This window comes from Artibeus jamaicensis, unplaced genomic scaffold, assembly GCF_021234435.1.
Source record: "Artibeus jamaicensis isolate MK-2021 breed Jamaican fruit bat unplaced genomic scaffold, CSHL_Jam_final contig_402, whole genome shotgun sequence".
In the NCBI taxonomy this organism is placed as follows: domain Eukaryota; kingdom Metazoa; phylum Chordata; class Mammalia; order Chiroptera; family Phyllostomidae; genus Artibeus; species Artibeus jamaicensis.
In genome coordinates this window covers 18,799,040-18,823,590 of record NW_026521818.1, presented here as the reverse complement: position 1 = coordinate 18,823,590, position 24,551 = coordinate 18,799,040, and the positions used below count along the sequence as shown (strand labels likewise).

Below are 24,551 nucleotides of genomic sequence, written 5' to 3'. Positions count from 1 at the left end.
ACCAGCTGTGCCCTGCAGAGTCCTGGTGAGAACATCAGAGAATGCAGGTGAAAACCCTCAATGCAGGGTAGTGGTCACTACGTGGTGCTGGTTATCATTTACTAGCATCCTTACCTTGATCACACCGTGCCCCCTTCCACCCTGGGCTGCAGTAACAGGTCCCAGTGATGTGGTCACAGGTGGAGTTGTTCAGACAGTCGCATATCTGGCGGCAGCCGTAGCCATACGTGCCTGCAGGGCACTCTGAGAAGGAAATGAAAGTCCAGGACAGCTCGTCAGCCCTGGGAACCTGGGGTGAGGCTGCCTCGTACAGTATGACCCTGTGTGTCCGAGGGCCGGCTCTCCTGGGGAGCCCTGTTCAGGAAGACTGGTACCCCTGAATCACGGTGGGACTCACAGGCCAGGTGACACACAGCTGGAGACAGTGTCCCTTGTTACAGTTCCTGGTACTTCCAGCCTTTATGTCCCCATCTCGAGGATGGGTGGGTACAGAGAATGAGGCATCCCAGTGGGACTGGACAAAGATGGTCACTAAGGGCGACCTGAGATGACTCCACCAGACAACACTGTGGGATGGAAGAAGGCCAGACTGAAAAGTATAGAGTTGCTTCCTCGAGAACAAGCATATCTCACTACAGACTCGGATCCTCCCAGCGGCACATCCTGACTCGGGTTAGCTGACAGAGGGGAAAGGGGGGGGACAGTTTTGTTCATTTTCTAGGTAAGAACTTCACTTACCATAGAATGGCTCAAAAATAAGAATTTGCAGGTGGAAGGCTGACAGACTAAAAGAGTGGGATTTTTGCAATGCAGTCCTAGTAAATTGGAGCATAGATTTCAAAGAATAGCATAGGCATATGAAATCTAAGAATCATGATAAAATAGTGACGTTTTTGTAAAGTGAGCAGCAGGGGGCGATGTGCCATTACTCTCAGAGTTCTCTGTCCACCACGGGGTTTCCGTCTGGAATGAGCACTGGGACAGACAGTCTAATGTGATGTTCAGAATAATCACAGAAGCACTTATGAGCCTTTTATGTGATAAGACTGGTTACAGCCCGCCATGCAAGCAAAAGTCATTTTGGACCTTATTCTGGTTCCTATACATATACTGGGGTGGGCAAAAGTAGCTTTACAATTGTTTGCAAGAAAAATAATGCCATGAATAAATAATAATACAATAAACTGTTTCACCTACTTACAACTGTACAGCTACCTTTGCCCACCCCTGTATGCATGTGCACACGTGTTTAGACATTTGTACACATGCACACAATATTTACATATATATAGCAGTGTGCAAGTAACTCTGTGTCTCTGTACCTCTCTCATGATTACATGAACTAGCAGAGCAAAACCAAAACTGGGCCTTCGCCATCCAGGCAGCTTCCTGGATCTCACTCTTATCAACTGCCAGGCAGGAGGATACGCACAAATATTCTAGGGGTCAGCACATGCCACTGGGCAGTCCAGTGGAGCTGTGAGGTGCTGATGGGGTGGCGGGAGAGTGATGCTTTATTGCCAAAGTCCTGCTCAGCTGATCCATCTCTGTAGGCCCCGCGGCTCCCACACCCATGTAATCTGTGCATCATCTTTCCCAAGAGCACGCCCTCTGGCAAGGAGGTAATCTCTTCCTCCTTCTCCTGCCATTACGATTAGAAAGTGAGTCCCACGCAGCTCTAAGCACTTATTTATTTCCCTGAACACCACAAGTCACAGAGGAAAAGAACAATAAACTAATCCAAAATACTTAGTCAAGACTAAATGTTCCCATAACCCTGTGAGCAGAGGCACAGCTGGTGGGACAGAAAGAGGAATCCAAGGATGGGTAATTCCAACAGAGCATATTTTCCCAGGGTGAGACTTTTAGAACAAAATTTTAAGGCAATATATTCTCCTGAAGGAGGTCATTACGATTCCCATGAGAAGCTATTAGTAGAGACGTAAAGAAGTGCTTTCTACATGAGGTGGTTAAGAGCGTGGCCGTGTTTGTACGGCTTGCTCACCCTCAGTGGGGCCGGCCCTGGTTAGCCCGCCCCTGCCTCCTGCACACCCAGCCTGGCCCCACCAGGAGCACCCACCTCCCGTCAGAGATGGGCTCTGCCTTTGCCATGAAGAAAGCTCGACTGGCTCTTTTAAAGCTCTGAGCATCCACGTTCCAAAAATAAGGAGAACAAGGAGCCAGGATGAACAGATGGAAAACTTGAATTCCGTCTTCAGTTGTATAGCCACACCCCCTCTACCCAGAGCACTGAGTAGTGGTTACTCAGAAGAAGAATTCTGAGGGAAAAGGCAGCCAGAAAAGATGTAAAGGTGGCCAGGTCTTCAAAGGGGAAGTCAGCTGTGCTGGTGACCAGCCATCAGCTCAAACAACTTCAAAGTTGCGAGTGCTGCCTTATTATCTTCAGGCATTTAGGAAAAGTGACTCTGGACAGGGAGAAGACCGTCAAGAGATGTCATGCTCTCATACTCACTCTGTTCACAGTGCTTCCCCATGAACCCCGTGCGGCAAGTACACTGCCCAGAGATGTGGTCACAGTCCGCTCCGTTTCGACACTGGCACACCAATGCACAGTCCTTTCCATAAAACCCCAGGGGACATCCTGTGTGGGGGAAGAAGGACAGCAGGGGTCAACCGGCCGAGAAGTCACACAGCTCTTGCTTCCAATGTTTTAAAAAATCTTGAGCCACTAGAGGGTGGATGAAGACAGTAATACACATGTTAGCTTGTCACAAAGCCTTCTTTGAAGTCCCAAGAAGGGGTTCTTGTAAGGAGGTTGTCATTCATAAGCAGAAGGCAGAACAGTTTCCTACCTGGCAGTTTAACCATCACTGGTCTCCTGGAGGCAAAGCTAGTGCCTTCTAACAAGGCACCCTCAACTCTGCAGACATCTGGGCCATTTCCTTTCACTCTTTTGTTCAGCTACTAGAATCCTGGACTCCAGTTCCATGGACCGAAATGAGTACTTTATATTCAAATGACCTGTATATGGTTTTACTTTTGGTAGCGAATGTCTCCAATTCTGCTACTCACCCTGCCTGCTGTATCTGGTGTTAACTTTGGTGACATGATCTTCTGCACCAGCGATATGTGGTAGAGTGCTGAATTTTAAAAAACTCTGCACTTCACAGGACCTTTATAAATAAGCAGTAAAGCTCCCCACTGCTGCGGAGTTTTCCAGACACAGACCACTGTACCCTTGGGATGAGGACCTGCACAAGCCCCTCTGGGACTCATGGGCCTGCAGCCGTCCCGCAAGAGTTTCAGGACCCTGTGGCACGAAGAAATCTCCCACATCTGCTGGTTCATGGCTGTTCCCAAGCATCACGTATGCCTTTTATTTTCAGTGTTTCTTGGAGGGAGTTGTTTCTGTTTTTTGGGTGTTTGTTTGTTTGTTTGAATATTTGAGAGCTCAACTCTCAGAAACAGAGGCAGACACAGACACCGGAATGTGACGACGGCCACCACTGCCACTGCCCTCGTTGAGCACCAACTCGTGCTGGATTCTTCTCACACACGCTCTCACTGTAGCTTCACAGCCGCCCGGAAATGCAGCGGCGGGTGAGCCCACCCCGCATGTGGGGACTGGGCCCCGCATGCCCTGTCACCCAGCCAGCAAATGGCGGGGTGACGACCTACATGCGGGGAGGCCTGGCTCAGGCCCTCTGCTCCGCCCGTGTTGTGGTGCTTCCCTTCGGAACTGCCTCTGACTGAGGCAGGTCCTAGTGTGGGAATTATAAATAATAACGTAAGTGCTTTCCCTAAGGAGCTCAAAAACCTGTGTGTACATATGTAAGTAAATATATATATATATATATATATACACATACAAATAAATATGTGTACATATACACACACCACCTCAGCAGAAAATGCCTGGGACAACCTTCCTCCTTGCCAACTCTCCCTTCCAAATCATGGCTCAAAGCCCTTACTTTTTTCCAGAAAGTTTCAAAAGACGTGCTCAGCCTATTCTTTATGTGCTCCAATTAGTATTAAACAAGAATTGCCTAATTTCTAACTCATCTTTCCTCCTCCGCTCATTTCTACAATTTAGAATTATATATTAGTATTAATGATAATCATAATACATGCTTTCCTGTCTTTTCTTATTTATTCAGTTAAAGGCAAGGGGGAAGAGAACAATCTTTTATCCCCATTGGTGGCGAGCTGTGAAGTACTTTGCACATTATGACCCATGATGCTAATAACTTCACTGAAGGATAAATGGTTAGGATGCAATAGAATATAAAAATGGAAAAAAATCACCCTACTGATTCTTAAAGCGTGGTTCCACACTGGCATCACCACCTGGAGAACTGTAAGAAATGTGAATTCTCAGGCCCTACCCCAGACCTACAGAATCAGACGGTCTGGGAGTGGGGCCAGCCAACCGAGCCATCAGGTGATTTGGAAGCTCGCTGAAGTTCAAGGCCCACTGGGCCCAACCTTCTCTGAGAGCACAGAGAAGTCGGGCAGCCAGGCTTCTCGTCTTCAATACCTTTCTAATCACCGTCGCTTATCCTAACCTTCGTGCTGATGGAATACATGGTAGGGAGTTTGAGCCACACAAATAGGGTCTGGTTACAGAAGAGAGCAGAAAGAAACTGCCCACCATAACACATAGCCCTGGTCCACCTAGGGCCCTAATAGAAACAGAAAACCTGGAACACGGCAGCTCTTAACCTCTTAGAGAGAATGAGATGCCTAGATGTCATGGGTAGACGAAACACTCCAGTGCCCGGAAAGCTTGTTGAGCCCCGTTCACGTGTGCAAAGGGTGAGGCTGTGTCCTTCGAGGGTATGGTTCTCTTGGTGGGTTTGGAAGGGTGGCCGCTTACTCTGAGTGCAGTAGAGCCCCGTCCAGCCGGGAGTGCATTTACATTCCCCGTCGTAGGCGCTGCAGAAGGCCCCGTTGTGGCAGTTGCATGTGTGGATGCAGTTCGGGCCCCAGTGGGCGGGCGGACAAGCTGAAACCACAACGTACACGGAGGGATCTGTTAGAGTTTGAGGCCAGCACCTGGCAGGGAAAATTCCATGCACCCTTCCACACCTTGCATGTGAGAGGTGCGCTGTGTGCATCGGAACTGGGAAAGCTAGCTGTTCCAAATCTGATTCAGACCCAAAGGGCGATGCTGACTGCAACATAACCCTCATCCCTGACACATGCGTTCATTCACAGACTGCAGAGTGAGGCGACAACCACCACCAGTTTACAGATTTGGTCATTTACCAAAGGCACATTCAGCACCTCTGTGCTCAGCACTATTCAGGTGTCAAAGGAGATAGCGGGGGACAAGACAAAGTCCAGGCTGCCCTCCAGAAGCTTATAATTTAGTAGTGAAGGTAGGAAAACCAACCAGCCAACCGCACAACCAATGGTGATAAATACTATGGAAAAAAATAGGCTCGGGGGGAAAAGAGTGATGAAGTTGCTTCTTAATGCCTCTCTAAGGAGAGGCTGTTTAAGCAGAGATCAGACAGAAAAATGATGTGACTTGAGAGAGGTTAAGGGACTCAAGGTCATGTAATTCATGTCTTTGATCTCGAAAACTAGTGCTTGTCAGCCTAGAGTTGTCACTAGAGGCTTGTTTTAAATGTTAAGGTTCCCGGTTGTATGTAAGAATTGGTTTACTTGTACGACTTCTTAATTGGAAAAAGCAGAAAACCATACTAAATCTTCAGTTACCTTAGAGTCACTCTAAGATAGAGTTTTAAAACCTTAGATTTGAAAAAGGTAAACTAACTCTTAGAAGAGGGTCACAGGCCATTGAAGGGCCATCAGAACATCAGCTAAAGCATCTGTGAAATCATAATGCAAGGTTATGGGGTAAAATGATTTCATTTACAAAAAATAGAAATGAAATTCCTTTCATTTGTACTAATGCTCCAAGAACATAACTGCTTAAAAGGAGGATCACCTGTAATTTATCTATGGTCACCCAGTAGGGAATATGGCCCAATACAGACAATGAGTAAATCTGAAGTATTTTTCTAAATGAAAAAAACATCTTCCATGGTCGTGTGACCATTTTTTCCCCTAGGAAGGGAAAAATAGTCTCTGACACTTGAGGTCTGGAATGAATCTCAGAATAGATTGTCCAAGAACATGACCCCAATTTTACAGGTGAAGAATTACTGAAATGTAAATAAGCAAAAATGCCACTTATTTAGGTTCTTTTCAAGACACTATTTAGATTTAACTGTAGGATCATTGCACAGAGTTCTTAATGGGGAAAGAAAGCCATTTAAAAATTAGAATAATGTATCTTATAATTACTCATATATTTTGCTTGATTATGTAACCACTCATACTTCGACCCTAAAGAACCTGAAAACAAACAAATAAAATGGTTGAGCTATTCTCAAACAAGACTCACGCTGAGAACAGTCACTGCCGATCCATCCCGGATAACACTGGCACGATCTGTCGATGGGGTTGCAGGTTCCATTGTTGGTGCAGGTACAAATTCCTGCACAGTTTTTCCCAAATCTGCCACTGGGACACACTGTGAATAAGTTATATGTCAGTGATTCATCACCGCATCTAATCCCATAGAACCCTGGACTCTTGGATCGGGAAACAGCTCTAAAGGTCATCCACCTAGGTGCACATTTAGTAGCTGCCTCCACTTCACAGCATCCTTCATCCTCAACGGACTCATTTTTACAAACACGGGAAGCCAAACACCCTTATTAAGGCATCTCAAGCCAGGAGACATCATCACATTTCTAGAAATCTGACATCGTAACTTTTTACTCAGGAAGCCAAAATCCTTCCTCATATTGATTTTTCATGGGAGGCTGTTTCCAATTAAAACTGAAGAGGAGCACAGCTCAGAGAATGAAGAGGTTTTGCAGGAGCGGCAAGCCAGCTTTTCCAAAGCCCAATGTTGCATTTACAGAAGCTGCAAACACAGCAGAGCAGAGGCATCGGTAGCTGGTAGCTGCAGATGTGTCCTCGGGGAAGCCTGAGAACAGGCTGCGTGGGGCTTGCCCCTGGGCAGGTGTCTCTCCAAAACTGCGCCTCACCTTCATTACAGAGGGCGCCCGTGAAGCCGGGCAGGCAGTCGCACAGGCCGGTGACGTGGTGGCAGGGCCCACTGCTGTGCACACACTGTGGGCACGTCTGGCTGCAGCGGTGCCCGTAGAAACCAGGGGAACAGACTGAAAGAGAACGGAAGTGGACGGTTCATCGTACCGCAGGTGTGTTTCTTTCATGTGCCACATCAAGATCTACTTCAAATTGGGGGTAAAAAAAATTTTTAATGATAGTGAAACTTGTCCAAGTGTAAAATAACGGCCACCAAAGAAACAAGAGTATTCTTTAATACTGATAAAAAGCCATTAAACTCTGAACTGCCCAAGAGTAGGCAAATAATTTAGTCTTCTTTATTTTTCCATTTACAGCCCCAATTAGCTTGAGGCTTGGCATAGAGCTAGAGGCTTTAAGAAATAAATGAAGGAAGGAAATAACATTCTACTTTCTAACAAGGCCCAAATAAATGCTCTCAAGCCATGTGTTGATCCTTTATTCTTTGAGTCATTACTGGCAATAAATAGATTTATAGTCAGAACTAAAAGATGGCTCCTCCTCAGGACCGTCCAAGTTAATGATTGTGGATGAAAAGTAAAATGCTTCATAATTGGGCTCTTCCCAAGGCAGTATCTGAATTTAAATACAGGACAACTGCATAGAACTCTTAATTGGAAAAGTGATTAAAAATTTAGAATAACGTATCTTGTAGTTAGTTGTATATTCCTTTCCTGAGAACATTTACAAGAAGATGTAGTAATATCTTACAGCATATTTCCTAACTTAAAATTTCAACTGACCAATGTCAACAGCCCCCATTTGTAACTCAGCAATTCTATTTCCCTCACAGGACTAACTTTAAAACTGTTAGCAAGATGCATGATTTGCCTCAAGGTTTGGCTGATGTTGACATCTAGTAATTGAAATAAGGCCAATGCCAAAACTGCTGAATAAAATATTTACAGGTCACTGGATTTCTGGAACACCATTTGCAAGATTTAAGGCAGGATCAAGAAACATATCCTGTCGGTGATGCCAACGAGGCAATGAAACCACTACTGGGAAAAAATGGCTGTAGCCGCCATCTGTTCTGCTAGTCCTGAAGGCTGGAAGGAATAAAACTCGGGATGTGCTATTGAGGACAGCTCTGCAGAGGACAAGATGACCTATTACACTTCCTTCTGCCCTCGACTGAAACAGCACATCAGTGCGAACTGAGAAGTGGGACAGAGAGGACACCGTGCACATTGTACCCTGAGGAGAAATGGGAGCTGCCGCTTTAAGAGCACTTACTTCTCTGACAGGTGGTGCCTCGGAAGCCCGGCGCACACTCACAGATGCCGTCATCAGGGGAGCACGAGGCCCCGTTTTTACAGTAGCAGGGCAGCGAGCAGTTGGGGCCCCAGCGTCCCTCAGCGCACACGCTGTCACAGTGGATACCTGCAACAACGCACATGGGTAAGGCTGAGTGAGAGGCTGGGCAGGTGGACACCTCCGCAATGTGAAGTCAGAGATGAGGCCTAAGGTCATGGTGTCTAAGCTGGGTCATCCCAGACGACAAGGAGCTGAGGTGGCATGAGGTTTAAAATCTGCTTACACACATCAACATGCCACCACGTAGGGTGTGATCATGTATCATCCTAACATGAAAGTAATCCCAAGACTATTTTCTATAAAGTCATAAAAAAGAAGAAATAAAACACCTTTGTTATACTGATTTTTCTTCCTTAGGAGGAGAGAACAAAGGGGAAGCCCAATGGCTCAATTAAAAGCAAAATTTATCAAAAATATTGTATCATTTAGCTCATAGTGACTTCCTACCTTCCATTCCATTCTTTATTTTTAGAGAGAAATTGGAAAAATGTAAAAAAGATAAGGAGAAATTGCCTTGACCACTGTGGCTCAGTTGGTTAAGCGTCATCTTGCAAAGTGGAAAGTTGCTGTTTCAATTCCCAGTCAGGGCACATGCCTGGGTTGCGGGCTGTGTCCCACTGGGGTGCGTGAGAGAAGCAAGGTCTCTCTCACTCATGATGTTTTTCTCCCACTCTTTCTCCCTCCCTTCCCCTTGCTCTAAAAATAATAAATAGAATCTTTTTATAAACAAATATAAGGAGATATAAAGGGTGTTTAAATTGTTTTACATTTTTAAAAAGTCCCCCTGGAGCAAAGTCATAAACACAATCTTAAAGTATTCTAATGATACACTGTGCAGCACAGAAGTCTGTGCCACCAATTCCTCTTAAAAAATTTAATCTGATTCTGGTAGCTATAGACAATATTTTAACAGGGTGCAGCCAAGAAGGGGGCTCAAAATAGGGATTTGGAATGCGGTCCAGAACTCAAGGTGTCCAGGAAATATTAGAAAAATATATAAGATGTCCTCCCCACTCCCCCTACAGGTTTGAGTTGGGGGAAGGAACACAGGGAGCAGGAACATGCAGAGCTATTTTGTACAGCAACAGCTTTGCAGCTAACCTCTGGCATGGTCATTTAACATATCTATAACCTTAAACTGGTTCCATAGATATGTTAAATAGCTGTGGCCATGCTTTTGAACTAGGGGGATGGGAGTGACTTCCACCCAAGATGTAACTGAGAGGCAACTCCCTCTGGTTACAGTGCTTGTGTGAAAGCTTGGAGATGATTGGCTCCATGCCATGGGGCCGCACCTGCCCAGACTTACTATGGCAGCCCAGTAAAGCTGGAAGGATACGGGAATGCTGGCAGGTGTAAAAGACTGCGGGAAGAGTTGGAAATGGGGCTGCAGAGGAAGATTGGCTCGGGGATTTAAACCCAGACTCAGCAGCCATGCGGGAGAGAACCACGCGGCTTTGGCAGAGTGGGGACTCCACAGCCTTGGTGAGAGTGAGGGCCACATGGCTTTGGGGTGCTCCCTTTTGCCATGTGGCTTAGGAAGCAGGAGAGATCTTGCCTGGAAGAAAAGGGATAAAAGGACTCTTGCTGGTGGGCCATGGGAAGGTTCCACATGGCTTTGGCTTAACTGGAGATCGTGGCAACAACACAGCTGATGGTGCCAGAGCCCAAATCATGGACTTCTACTTCTTTTTCTGAGATACGGTATGCCAGATCAGGGCAGAGGGAGAAGGAAGAACTGTGTGCAGCTCTGGGTATCCTAAAAGACTTTAGTATTTTAATGAAGACATTGGGTCACTACTTTATATCCCTATAGCTTTAAATAAACATTTCCTTTCCTTTTTGCAAATCTCTGGCATTGAGAGACGTCTTTCCTCTGGCAGCAGACATAGCAAACCAGTGGGGAGTCCTTTCGGTAATAGTATATTGTACTCCCCTTGGCTCTGTTCTCTAACAATATCACAATTGATGTGTTTTACAGCTGTTGTCTAAATTATTGATCACTATGAAACTATGTAGGTGTTTAATTCTCACTCTGAAAATAGAGAAATTTCAGTCAGTCATGAATGATCAAAATGCCTAGAGATAACATAAAGAAAAACCCAAGTTGCAAAAATACAAAATACAACTAGGTTTTGCTGGAGGTAAATGGAAGTACCTTTTGTAAGCCTGCATTTGCAATACAACAGGGAACTCCTTTCTTGTTAGTCTGAATTCTTCACAACTCAAAGAAATGCTCTTTGCATTGACAGGCAATGAGAAGGAGTTATAATTAGTAGTGAACTAGTGCCTGCTGGCCCTAGACCAAGAAAAATCACAGTAAGAACAAGCATGCACACACTCAAAAATTCCAGAACACTAATACAACCCAGCACCCAGGAAGCTGAGAAAGCAATGTTTGTATTAGATTTTACTTCTACGTTGATTAGGAGAAAAGTTAGTGTCACCCAAGCCTTAAAACAGAAGTAGCCCCAAGCCAGAATGTGAATGTTGCTAACTGATACACAGACATATCTGCTGAACCACATATTCCACTTTTGACGGTTCTGGTTTTTTCCCTTCAGAAAGTCTCCCACATGGCAAAGCAGGCATGAAAGCACACAGGCCTCACTGTGTCCTTCTGGAACCAACAATAGACAATTATTTAAGCTTGGACTGCTGGCTGGAGAAAGGAGATCAGGCCTGTTATAAGCTGATTAGAGTGTAAGAATTCCTCATAGACTGAGATATAGAATTTTGGCCTGCTACAATTATTTTTGAGTTCACAAATATATAATCTTTAAAAAAATCATATCTCTTTTGAAAAGCTGAGATGGAATTGCAAACTTTATGCCTCCCACATACGATTCACCAGTCACAGAATCCTGTCTGGTGTTTTGACTGACACCTATACAAGGCAAAAGAATCAAATGTGTAGAGGAGTGAACCATTTCTAAGGAAGCTGCAAACCTAAACTTCACTTTGTGAAAGTGAAGGAAGTACCAGCAAAGCTAATCTGCTACAGGCTTCACTCTATTCAAGTTCAGGTCCTGAGCTCTGCCTGTGAACCAGGACTCCTGTTTAGCAACAGCTAAAATAGGGACTGCCACTCCATAGAGATTCAGACGACACCCTGGCCCTTTTGGTCTGGAGCCACCCAGGCAACTCCCAATTAGGACTTTGACGTGGAAGCTGAGTAATGACTTTGCCACTCTGAAAATCATCATGAAAATTCATCCTGATTATTGGCACTTTTTTTTTGTGGGGTTGGAGCTTGGGGATAAGGGAGATTGAATTATTGAAAGTGATTTAGTTTATCAGCAGCCTGCCATACCTCTCCTTCACATTACACTTAATCAGTGCTGTTAAGCTGGAATGGAGTACCCTTTAGGTCAAAAAGTATATGCTGCTTTTTGTCATTATAGATCGTGATGATTTATTCATGACTTAGCACGTTCCCAATCAGAGCACATTAAGAAAAATGACTTGTGGGCAGACTGACAAATGTGAGTAAGTGATCTTTTATTTCATACCTGATTCTTCTTCCCTAATAGGTTTGTTCAGCTGATTAGCATGAGCATCAGTCATAATCAACTTTATCGAGATAATTATCATACATGTAACAAGGCCCATGGTATCGCAAGGAGATCCATTGCAAAGATAAGCTTTCACATGAATTACCCATCATTTCATTTGCAGACAATCACAAGAAATTCTAGAGATCATCTATCAAATTTTCTGTCTCTCATCATGTACTCTATACACACATTTCAACAGAACCAAGCTTCCTTTGACATAACTTTTATGATTGCAATGAAGTCTTCCTTTGGAAAGTGCATTATAATAATTCTATTACCAACTTCCCCTAAACATTCCATCCTTTTTCTTTTTCTCTATCATCAGTAGAAAGGAGTCATCATTTTGCAGATATTAGTGCCTCATCTGCTTGAAGGCAAACACAAAGTCTATCAGAATCTGAGGGCGACTCCAGGGAAAAGTGTGAAGCTGTCTTGTTTTTGCTCTTGAAGCACCATTTTCTCCTATTACTATATTTTCCCTTTCAGGCCTCTTGTATCCTCTTGCTGTGTTTTCCTTCATCTTATAGCCAGGAAAGGATAAGACAAATTTATTATTGCTGAGGTGTTACCTTCTCTAGAAAATATTAGTATTATCAGAAAACACACATTAAGAGCCTTACAAATAAATCTCTAAGTGTGAGATTTTAAGCAATGAGACTCACAGAGGGGATACCAGAGTACATGCTACCGATGTGGCTTCTATGCAGGCATACAGTGACATTTTTTCTGGGCGAGGGAACTATAAGTTTGCTTTAATCATTATTTTTGGCTCTGTGTGTATGTGTGTTTTATTCCTGAATTATTTCCACTGATCTCATCCTCGTGTTTGCCAACTTTACTAGAGTCCTACAAGACATCTTTTTATTTCCTTGCTTGTCGAAGACAGAAGAGAGACTTCAACTCAGTAAACGTTCATGGGGGCTGACCACTGCCGGCTTGCTGGTGAGAGGTCCCTTCAGAAACCACCTCTAAATCTAAACTGATAATGGCCCCAGAACAGGCACGCCAACCCTCCTGGGGATCACCGTAGGAGAAGAAGGTCACTTGTGAAGGCTCCAAGCTAAAGGAAAGTTGGGTGTGAGGCTCAGAGGCCCAAAGAAGTTATGTGTCTCATCCTTCAGGAATCCCAAGTTGGGGACCACTGAAACTGGGGCTGTGGAGAGTGGGGGGTCGGCAGGGCAGCCAGGCATTTGTCACGTAGAGAAGGGCCAGGAACGCCAACCGTGGAGTGTGAACTTCCTCCTGGAGTTGTGACCCCACAGAAACTCCATATCTTTAACTGATCTTTTCTCCTTTCTGTCCTTTTGATTAAAACTGGCCTCATTCAGTACCCTGGCTCAGCCACCTCCCTCTCCCTTGCATGTCCACTCCCTTAATCATAAAGCCCTCGGGACAATGAAGTTTTGGTCAGCATCAAATAATCTTAGGAACAAGACCTGAGGTCTGTTGATCAAAGAGACAGAGTTTTACTCAAACTAAAGATAACATCTAGTTTTCAGTTGTGCTTCAGGTCCAGACCCAGAGAAGCAGAATGACCCCACCAACCCACACCCTTGTGAAACCAGACCAAGAGACACCATGGCTGACATCAGGACCAGAGATGCCTTACCAACTAACTATGCCTACCCTAGCGCTAACCAACCGGTAGAGACCAGGACCCTAACTCCACCATAATTCATGATTTTCCCCCTGGAAGCCACCGGGGAGCCAGGTCTTGAAACAATGGCTCAACTGTGACTCCAGTTTGGTGCCATCTTCTAAAATAATAAACTACTTTCTTTGCTGCAAACTCTTGTTCACATTTGATTGAGCTTTGATGCGCGCAGGTGAGCAAATCCCTTTAGTTTGGTAACAGTGTTAATAGGGACCAAATGAACAACTCAGTAGGGGATGTGTGTAATTAAACCTATGTTTTGTAGAAGAGCAGAAGATGCTTTGATGGTGAATATGGAAGAAAGACCTGCCAGTAATGGGAAAAAATATATAACAAAAGTAATGGCAATGGGGATGCAGGGGAAAAATGAATTCCAGAGAAAAACAGGAGCGAATGCAGATGAACGGGGAGCCCTGCCCCACCCCGTGCCCCACCAGGGTAACTCATGAAGGCTGGCAGGTCTGCGAAGGGGAGATGGTGCCTGTTTTAGTTCACTACAGTGCCTGGCACATGGAAGGTGTCAAATATTTGTTGAATGAACTCATAAGCCCAGTCCCTTTTTTGATGTGATATTTAGGACCATTTTCCAACTGGATGGAGGAACCAGGCCAAGCTTTTCTCCCTGAGGAAGTGCCGAGAGCCCACTGAAACCAGGAAGCCAGCATGTTTACATTTTGTACCCCTAAAACGGTGACCCTTCCCTTAAACTAAGGGTGGAAATGTCTGCCCTGCTTATTTTTGAGAAGATACACTTTCATGAGCTCAGGTCTGTGTTCTTTAATGCTAGCCCAGATTATAAAGCAATAGAAGAATTATGGGACCTCTTGAGGAAATTCTTGTGGAATCTTTCCCAAAGTACAGGTTAAGGCTCTAATATTAGTTACTTCAGGAAACAAGTTCCTAAACTATTTGGCTGATGAGACAAAATAGGAAGAGGGTATCTTTAAATTTGCAGGAATCTCTGGCTGAAAGGAAGCCTTTTTCCCTGATAAATGTTCTGATGCTGATAAGGAGATGTGTGAGGGTCTGTTTTTGCCAGGCCTGAGGACAAAGAGCTCTTTGATAGCCTTCACAAGTTGCTAGGCAATGGCTGAATGATCGTGATAAACTTCAGCTAAGCAGCTCTAAAGAAATGTTCGTGCCTTTAATGCCTGATGCCCAATGCCAGCGGCCTCAATGTGAAGTCAGCGTTCACTAGGCACTTGTGATTCCGTGAATGTGGTAAATGAATCATCTGGGGTGTCATTATTTCCCCTTCTCGGGGGTAACACCCAAACTCCTTGTCCTGTTTAATTGTTTATATTCCTTATGCCAGCATTGCAATATTTGGGGTGTTAGCAAATGAAGGAAATGATTTCAAGTCGCTGTCTCGTTCCTGAGCAACAAGCTGTTAAACATACAGTAGAGCCAAGAGAGAGATTTGTTCATAATAATTGGGCCTGGTGATTATAGAAGAAAGGGACTACAGTACTTAGTCATAATACTTTTCTGCTCTTTCTAATCCTCCAGCCAATGAAGAGGCGGCACATTGTAGTGTGAGAAGTTATTCGCTGGCGTGCCTGCCCCTGCGTGTGCAATGCCTGCCTGAGAGACTGGGACCGTCTTTCTGCAGCCTGGGACCTAGTGGCACTTACAGCTTGGCTTCGTGTGCCCAGCACCTAAGCACTGTGGCTCATACAACCTGGAGACAACCAACAAATGGTTGTTAAATTTGTCAAGTATTTGGATACTGTGAATTTCAAAGATCCATTAGAAAAAATAATCTGCTTTATACAAAGAGCCAAGTTGAAAAAAATACTGAAAAGTCATATAAATCAGAGATGTTTGCATTTGCATCTATAAGACAAAAACACCAGAAAGCATGGCCTGCCTTAGAGTGGGCCCAGATAAAAGCAGAGAACAGACTACTAGGCAGACTGGGAGATCGGGGAACTTCGTGTTTTTCTGCAGCCTTTCTTTTGGGAAGGTGAGCCCTTCCCTCCACCACCACCCCATCAGGGCCCCCACATTCTGCTTTTACATGACCCCTTCACCCTAAAACCATGTAGACAGAGAGACCTATGCTCCTGCACACATTCTCCACCCTTCAGTACCCTAAAGAGTCGGATAGTGTGTCAGTTACACTCATGGATGATTAGGTATATTCTTTAAAACCCATTTGCACTTGAATTTGCACTTACATGTCACTGGACAAGAAATGGATGTCTCCCCTTATAATAACAATTCAGGTATCTCTCAGATGCACAGGAGATCACCTTAGACAGATCAGTAGTACCTGAAGTAGCAGTTCACTTACTCAAATGGTCAAACTTGGTGTATTTGAGGAAGGTTTCAAAAAAGAGGTGTCCTTCTGGACAGGGCCCAGGACCACTACAGGCCTAGTTCTGCTTGCTGGGCAGAGTAGAGAAGCCAGCCTCTTCTCATAAACTTGCCTCCAGGTTTTCCTTCTTCCAATGCCCCCCTTCTCGTCTGGGCTCAGAGGAGAAGCCACTTCTCTTCCTCCTCTCCTTTGTACTTCTTTCCATTGTACCATGCCCTGCTAGTCCCTTCCTCTTTCCCAAGACCCCTGGAGGTTGATGTGGCATCCTAATCTCTTTTCTCTAACTTTACCAATAATGTTTTTTTCCTCTGACATGAATTCATCCCTCAGCCTCCTGTAGTCTTTTGCAACTGCTTGTAAGGCTCTGTCACAGAAATGTTCCCCTTCAATAACAAGAGTAGCAAGGCAGAGCAGAGGCCCGTCTACAGACTGGGAACAGCCACTGCACGGACTGCCAGGACAACTTCTGAAACAGCCAACAGGTCTACCAAGTAAGGCCGCACACTATATGAGAATCTCAGCCAGGGCTAAGTCAGGGCAAAAATCCAGCCCACAAGCTACCTCCCAAGAAGTACACCCTAAGGAACTTCCAGACCTTTTCCAAGTTTGTACAGAAAGTGCTTCTGAGCTGGCAATGGTACCGTCCTCTTCCTCACCCACCCTCCGCACTGCCATTCGATAAGCAGTAGGTGTGCGGTGGGGACTGGGAACATGTAAAAGAGTTTCTAGGTCGTGGTGAGCTTAGCCAGGGCTGAGAAACAGGCTGGGGACTGCATGTGTTCCAGATGCTGGAATGAGACCTCAAAATCCTGGCTGACTGAAGTCAGAGCAGAAAGGCAGAAAAGAAATGTCAGCGTGTTTCTACTGGTTTTGAAAAATACTTTGTGAAGCATACCTCTCCACTGCTTTGGGAATACACACATACACACACATGCCTCAAATTATATTTCATTGACATCTGGAATTTCAGAATGCTCATTTTGAAAAGCCAGTCTCATTTTATAGCTCTGTGTGTGTGTGTGTGTGTGTGTGTGTGTGTGTGTGTGTGGCGCAGAGGTGTGGGAGAAGGAGCCCAGGACATAGCCTACATCCTGACAGGTGTTTCATTTTCCCCTAAGCTTTTTTTTACTGAAGTCTGCTCCTTTTTGATAAAGCAGCCCACTGGTTAAAAATGTCAATAAACTGGGGTTTAAAATAGCCACATATAATACAAGTGCACGTGTTTTGCTTTGAACAATGGGACATTTCTTTTGGAAATGGTATCTGGGATGTCAGGTGCAACTTATGTTTTGTTTAACCTACGTGGTAGGAATTATGAAGAATTTTTTATGACTACATAAAATGGGGCTATCAGTTATAGTAGAAATAAATAAGAATCTTGGTTCCTTTAAGACAAAAAGACAGTCGAACGTTAGGACAGGGGGTGAAGTTATGAGGAGCGCAGGATGAGCCCAATGGTAAGAAAGCAAGGCGAATTTCTTAGTGTATCAGGCTAGCACATGACTTGCTCAGTGTAGGCACATCCATTTCTTTGGAAAGAGGGACACAACTCTTCTGAGCCCTGCCTGTCTCTGGCTCCAACCTCAGAGGCCTGATCAGCCTCCGTCGGCCAGTGACTGAGCATCACAGGTGCCCCTCCACCACCTTGTTGGCTTGGTCAGGGGAAGAGCCCAGGTCCCTGTGTTAGATTTCATTGATGCCTTCACAAAAGCCTCACTGCTATCCCACACGTTGCTACCCTCTCCAACAATTCTTAACATTTTACCTCCAGCAATCTCAGCAATGGGGTTTCCTTGAGCTGATGCTATTGATTTGTCCCTGAAACTGGAGTTTAAGTGGAAAGCAAACCTTTCTTTATACTGGAGAAGGTCCTTTCGAGGTACTTACCCAAAACAAGTTTGTGGGGAAAAATCAAGAGCCTACCCAGCACTGGCAATGGGATGCTGTTCTGTGTAAATATACAGAGGCTATGCTTCTTTTATTGTTTTCTTTTCGAAAAATAAGCCAATCCTTGACCCAATGGTAGGGTGCTTTCTGGAACTTCAGGAACTCTCTTTCCTTGACAAACATTTGCTTATACCATGTGTGTCCTGTGAGGAGGGGGGTGACCTCTCGAAAAAAAAAACATCTCACAGCAGCCTTTGATATGTGCAGACCCAGCACCGACATGGGAGCCCCAGGTGAACAAGTCTCTGGGGCTGTGAGCAAAGAAATGGTGGGCAACACACGATAGAGCAACACGAAGTGGCAAAGCTTCCCCCTCTTTGGGAAGCAGACCAGTCACAGATGGACAAAGGATTACAAGATTATGTTGTGTGACAAAGCCACTGCATTCCCGCAGGAGCTCCCAGGGTCTAAGGCCAGATGCGATCATTTGTCTTACCCCATGACCCAGACTGTGGAATGCAACGAGCACATTTGGGGACTGGCTTCAGGCCAAATCACAGCTCCTGATTTTCTCATGTCCACGAGAGTAGGCCTTTCACAGGCTGGTCCTAAATCATCGAAGCAGGTGGATACTGGTGTGTTCAGGAACACCTCACAATTTCTATATACTCAAAGGTCAAGTGTAGACTTGGTGGAGTTTTGACCAAAACAAATGATATGGCCTTTCCGTAAGGAAATTTCTGAATTCACTGGGGATTAAAAAATACTGCTTAGCTTCAAGGTGGTCATTGAGCACTTAGTGTTGGTCACTCCGATTGAGAAGTTCAAGGACTCTTGTGTCACAAAATCTGCTCTAATCCCTGAAGTAATGGTTTTAACATTTAGTCACTGAGAACCAAACAGAAGCATGAGAAGAGGGAACTTCATATTGTGAAGTCTGAGTTGTCTCAGCTTTTGTAAATCAAGGAGGAACTAGAAGGCCAGGGAGCCAATGTGTCTGTGGGCAGCTCCTATTAACAGAAAAGAAAGGCCATTACACCAGCCATGGCCTGTGTCCCAAGGTAGCTCTCAGACACCGGAAATCAAGGAGTGGCAGCTCGTCTCAGTTCATTCCTGTCAGAAGCCAAAGCAGCTCTCAACAGATTCCGAGGAGCTGAGAGACATCACTGAAGAGGTGACTCATAGCATCCTGCTTTCAAGGGTCTGAAGACCTAATGGTGTTAAATTGGCAGTATTCCTCCCATTGATCTATAGACTCAATCCTCATTGAATTTCCACCTTATTTCTTTGCAGGAATTGACATGCTGATATGCAAATTCAGGGGACCCAGAATAGTGAAAACAATCTTGAAAATGAAGACCAAAGTTAGAGAACTCACACTTCCCAATTTCAAAGTTTTCTACCAAGATGAAACAGTCAAAACAGTATGGTACTGGCCTAAGGATATATCAATGGAATAGAAGTGAGAGTCTAGAAATAAACTTTAACACATTCATGGCCAACTGATTTTTGACAAGAGTGTCAAGACAACTAACTGGAGAACAGCCTTTTCAGCAAATGGTACCAGAACTAGATACTCAACGTGCAAAAGAATGAAGTTGAACACTTACCTCTACCATGTGTAAAAAGTGAACTCAAAGTGGATCAAAGACCAACACGTAGAGCTAAAAGTGTAAAAGCTAAAACTATAAAATTCTTATAAGAATATAAAAGCATAAATCTTTGTGGCCCTGGATTAGTCAATGGTTTCTCAGATTTGATGACAAAAGCATAAGCAGCAAAAGGAAAAAAATGCACAAACTGAACCTCATCAAAATAAAAACTTTTCTGCCGCAAAAGGCACCATCAAAAGGTGAGCAAAATAAGTCAGACAATGAAAGAAACTATCTGCAAGTCTTGTATCCCATAAAGGACATATATCTAGCACATGTAAGAACTACTACCACTCAATAATAAAAAGACAAACATCTCAATTAAAAATAAACAAAAATATGTATAGATATTTCAACAAGAAGATATACAGATGGCCAATAACCACATAAAAATATATTAAACATCATTACTCATTAGGGAAGTACAAATCAAAACCAATGAGATACTACTTCCTACCAACTATAACAGAATGGTTATAATAAAAAAGCCAAATGATAGTGTACATATGAAACACTTGGAACCCTCATACACTCACTGCTGGTGGGAATGTAAAATGGTGCAGCCACTTTGGAAAAAATTTTAGCAATTCTTTTTCATTTTTAATTTTAAAAAGGTTAAAATTATCATATGACCTAGAAATTCCAGTTCTAAATATATATCCAACCTATATACATCCATACAAAAACTTACCATATTTTTTGGACTATAAGACACATGTTCCTCCCCCCCCCCAAATTTCGGAGGAAATGGGGGGGTGCCTCTTATAGTCCAAATGTAGTGTACCTGGCTCACTGTGGGGGAGGGGGCAGCGGCATATGTTGTTTATGTTATTAAATATTTTACCACATTGTTTGCTTCAAGAATCTTTTTCCTATTTTCCTCCTCTAAAACCTAGGTGTGTGTTATAGTCCGGTGCATCTTACCATCTGCAAAATTCGGTATCTATAAATGGCCTTAAAGTGGAAACAACCCAAATATCTATCAGTGATGAACGGATAAATAAAATATGGTCTATCCATATAATAAAATATTACTTGGCAGCCAAAACAAATGAAGCACTGACATACACTCCAATATAGATGAAACTCAAAAACAAATGTTGAGTGAAGGAAACCAGTCACAAAACACCACATCCTGTGTGAGTCCATACAGTGTCCAGAACAGGCAGATCTACAGAAACAGCGAGGAAGATTAGTGGCTGCTTAGGGAGGGGCAGGAGGCAGTAGAAAGAATTAGGGGTAAATAGGGAATTAATGCCACTGAATACTAACTTTTGAAGGTGATAAAAATCTTCTAAAATTGATCATGGTGTACTATTATTTGAATACACTGAAAACTACTGAGTTGTACACTTTAAATAGGTGAATTCTATGGTATATGATTATATCTCAATAAAGCTATTATACATATATACTTATATAGAGAGGAATTGATTGATTGATCTATAGATCAATCACACTGATCACCATGGTCCTCTCATATAATTCCTAGAAGTCTTCATCCAGAACGAAAATGAATCTCAACGAAACTGCCCTCTGTTCCAGCACCTCCTGGAATAAGTCTGCACATGGCAGGTGGGTGCAGTCGTTGAAAGAGCTACATACGCAGTGGGTGCATTAGGGCAAACCCTCTCACATTCATCGACTCTGGAACTTTGGCTCAGACACCTAACATTTCTTTGCTTCGGCTTCTTGATCTGTAGAAAGGAGAAAATAAATATTTCCTACCTCATAGAGTTGTGAGCCTGCAGTAAGCACTGCACAGTAAGCCTTCCTTATTATCCCTTCTCTAGAGTCTTCTTTGTAAGCATTTTTGCTAAAAAGTAAGACCATCCTGATGCCACAATGTCCTAAATGTGACATAGCTGGTAGGGAGGCCTAAGACTCTCTCCTGAAAGATCCACCTTCTGAAAATACGAACCACCACTAAAAGGATATTTAGCTCGTTATTACCAATTTTTTTAGAGGACAGTTGAAAATGTTTTGGAGGAAACTGAAGCATCAATATGGAAAGTGTGCTCTTACAAATTTCCTCTCCTCTCTAAATTTATATACAAATATATTTAGATACGAATACAATATATATACAAATACATATATGCACACACCAGTGACTTCCGAGAGTAGGTAATTATAGAAGGAAGTTCTGGTTCATTTATCTACCTTTAATCCAGTCCGTAGTATGACAAGGTTTCACTTTAAATTGGCAAATCAGCAATCAGTATTTTATTTTACTTCCAGCAGAAATGGTCATCAATATGTTTAGTTCAGTCATCCCAATGTTCAATAACTGTTCTATTGCATTGCCATTTATAGCTTTTCCTAAAAATGATTTGAAAAAGCCAAAAGTATTGGCTTTTTTTTTTAATGATAGGCTTGATTTGATGAATAAAAAAGAACAAGATTCCAATTTGCTTGGGCAGTTGGTGCCATTCTTCCAGGGCTATCCATCATGGACAAAAGCTATTCTTCCTCTTGAAGACCCCCATTAATTTGTTAAACTTCCTGCTGAAACCACGGAGTAATATAAATCAGGAGAGACTTGATTAGAACATTGGTATTCAACCATATTATGAATTTTTATGACAAACATTATTATAAGAAAAGGTAAATTTGACAACTTTCATTTCTAGCAATGACTATTTTAATTTTTGCATATTGACCATATTAATATTTAATATTTCTGTCTCGGTAAGGTGAGCTTAATTATATTTTTATGGTTCAATAATTCTTTCTCTAGTGCTCAAAAATACCGCAGAGATCCTGCTCCACTCTTCAAAGCAATTCACGTTTTCCCCTCTTGCTGGCCTGAATTCTGACAGCTGGACCCTCTGCGAAGGCTCAGGAGAACTGCCCTGTACCATTTAGCAAAAAGTCACTCCTGGATTACAGATGAATTAGGCCCAACAGTAATATTTCTTGGGTAAAAAATCTGTCAGCTTACTGGAGACGACTGCATTTTCATTTTTTCTGCACAGCTGACATGTGTGTGTTCTTTGAAAGAGCAAGGAGCAGTGCTAGGCATAGAGGGCGAGGCTCCTGTGTCCTGGGCTCACCTGACCATCCGGGGAGGCAGCGGCAGTGGCCTGTGGTGGGGTGGCAGCCATCCGCGTGGCTGCAGTCGCAGCGCTCGGCGCAGTTCAGCCCGTACGTGCCGTCCTGCGTGGAAGACAGCAGTGAGGACAGGGGGAGTCCGACAACGGGAGACCAAAGGGGCCTCGGTCAGCTGTTTCAGGGGCAGCACCCCCTCTCCTCCCAATCACCTCGCAGCAACGTCATGCCTTCTAACCACCTCCTTCCACATCTCCGTGGACCCCAAACCACAGGCTCCAGGAGGCCAGTATTTTAAAGTCCCTCAGACCTTAGTTTAGCTCTGACGTATGGTTGGGACATACGACTTGGTGAAATCAATGAGACTAATATGCTGATATGCATAATGCAGAGATACGCAAATATGCCAACTAATTCGAATAATCTTTTTTATCTTACTGTAAGCCGCGACTTGTTAACATACTTTCTTTGCTCCTAAATATTTCTTTTAAACAGTTCAACATTCCCTACAAGGCTTTCTATTCTTTAGTACAAGGGGAGTAGCCTGACCCACACAGAGAAGCTCCAAAGTTTTAAGAAGTGTTATAGCTCTAACTAAGTTAAGTTTGTTTCCATAAGTTGCCAGTGGGATATGTGGAACATTAAGGGAGATGAAAGTTTTCTGTTACTTTTCCTAGGTAACCAGCCTCCTCTTGAGGCAGAGGTCTAGACAAAACGGGGCGTTCTGATTGAGGATTCCGAGAGCACGAAGCCCCTGCAGGCTCACCATCCCTGCCACCACCCCCACCCCACTGCAGACATCTGCGTTCTCACACGCACACCAGCGTGGCCGGGCCACCTGAGATGAGACTGTGGACGTGGCCACTTAGTCTGTGGGCGAGGAGTGGAAAGCAGTGCACTGACAAGCCCTGCTCTTTCCTGCCAGATCCTGAGGAGCCGAGGGCACGTGCTAGAAGCCTCAGTGTTTCTAGCACTGAGGAAAGTGCCACCCAGCACTGAGGAAACAGGGGTGCACAAGGGGAGGAACCCGTGCACCAGCACGAAACAGCTGTGGAGGTTAGGTGGCAAGTCATTGTACAGATTATTACACTTACTAAAATAAAATAAATAAACGACTTTTTAGGCCCACTAATGTTTGATGGGGTTGCATAGGATATAGTTTTGCTACCATATCAACTGCCAAACCACTGGTTTAGCTGATTTAATAACACACCTAATATATGAAAAAAATAAATAAAAGGTCAAGAGGGTGCCAGAGGCTTTGCTCTGTCCACAGCCAGGCTGGGTAGAAAGGAGATCTTCAAGCCCTTCTAAGGGCACGGATACTGGGTTCACGGGCGGGTGAGAGGGAGCATGGCTAACTTCATTTTGTCCCCTTTAAGGGTTCGCAGAGCATGAAATAGGCCAGGGCGGGCCCTCTCTGCTTTGGGAAATGGCTTGTACTTGATGAGGAGGAAGCCCAGGGAGCAAAGGACCTCTGTGGATGCCCTTCGTGAGGGGCTCTGCTCAGGGGGTCACAGTGTCCTCTGGGCTATTCGACCTTCTCCAGGAGGCAGGGAACACATACCAGGGAGAACGCTTAAAGGCTCAGGAGAAAAGAAATGTAATAGGAAGAAAGAACGATGGAAAAGAAGGGAAGAAATGGCCACGTGCTTCATTTGGGAAGAAAGAGAAATCACACAGAAAGCCCTTTCCAGTTGCACCCTTTGTCAGCCAGCCTGCAGGTGACACAGCGGGGATTTCTAATGATGAAGATCTCCAGAGCAGGTTAAGGGACTGGAGTCAGGGTTGGAAATCTCTGCGGACTCTTGTGACTCCAGAGTTAGTTGCATTAACAGACGGCTGTTTTCAAACCTTCTCTCACCGCCTCTGTGAGCATGTCTGTGACACCTTCTGCCACGGTCCCACCCAAAGGCTGGAGGATTTCCATCACAATGGAACCAAACTCTTTACTGAGTAGGGAGGCACACACTGGGTGATGGACAGGCGCTGCTGACTGGCTGCCAGGAAGAGATGGGTGC

General features: G+C 44.2%; 1 protein-coding gene across 2 annotated transcripts in view; it reads right to left on the bottom strand.

The window, feature by feature from the left end:
* MEGF10 (multiple EGF like domains 10) overlaps window positions 1-24,551 on the bottom strand; it is a 179,231-nt gene that overhangs the window by 15,882 nt on the left and 138,798 nt on the right. For both annotated transcript variants that reach the window (XM_053665335.1, XM_037138214.2), the window contains exons 13-19: window positions 22,536-22,638; window positions 8,329-8,475; window positions 7,032-7,166; window positions 6,380-6,508; window positions 4,841-4,969; window positions 2,474-2,602; window positions 115-243 (exon numbers count right to left, since the gene is read on the bottom strand). In XM_053665335.1, coding sequence (XP_053521310.1) covers window positions 115-243; window positions 2,474-2,602; window positions 4,841-4,969; window positions 6,380-6,508; window positions 7,032-7,166; window positions 8,329-8,475; window positions 22,536-22,638 — 901 coding nt within the window. The remainder of the gene's footprint in view (window positions 1-114; window positions 244-2,473; window positions 2,603-4,840; window positions 4,970-6,379; window positions 6,509-7,031; window positions 7,167-8,328; window positions 8,476-22,535; window positions 22,639-24,551) is intronic.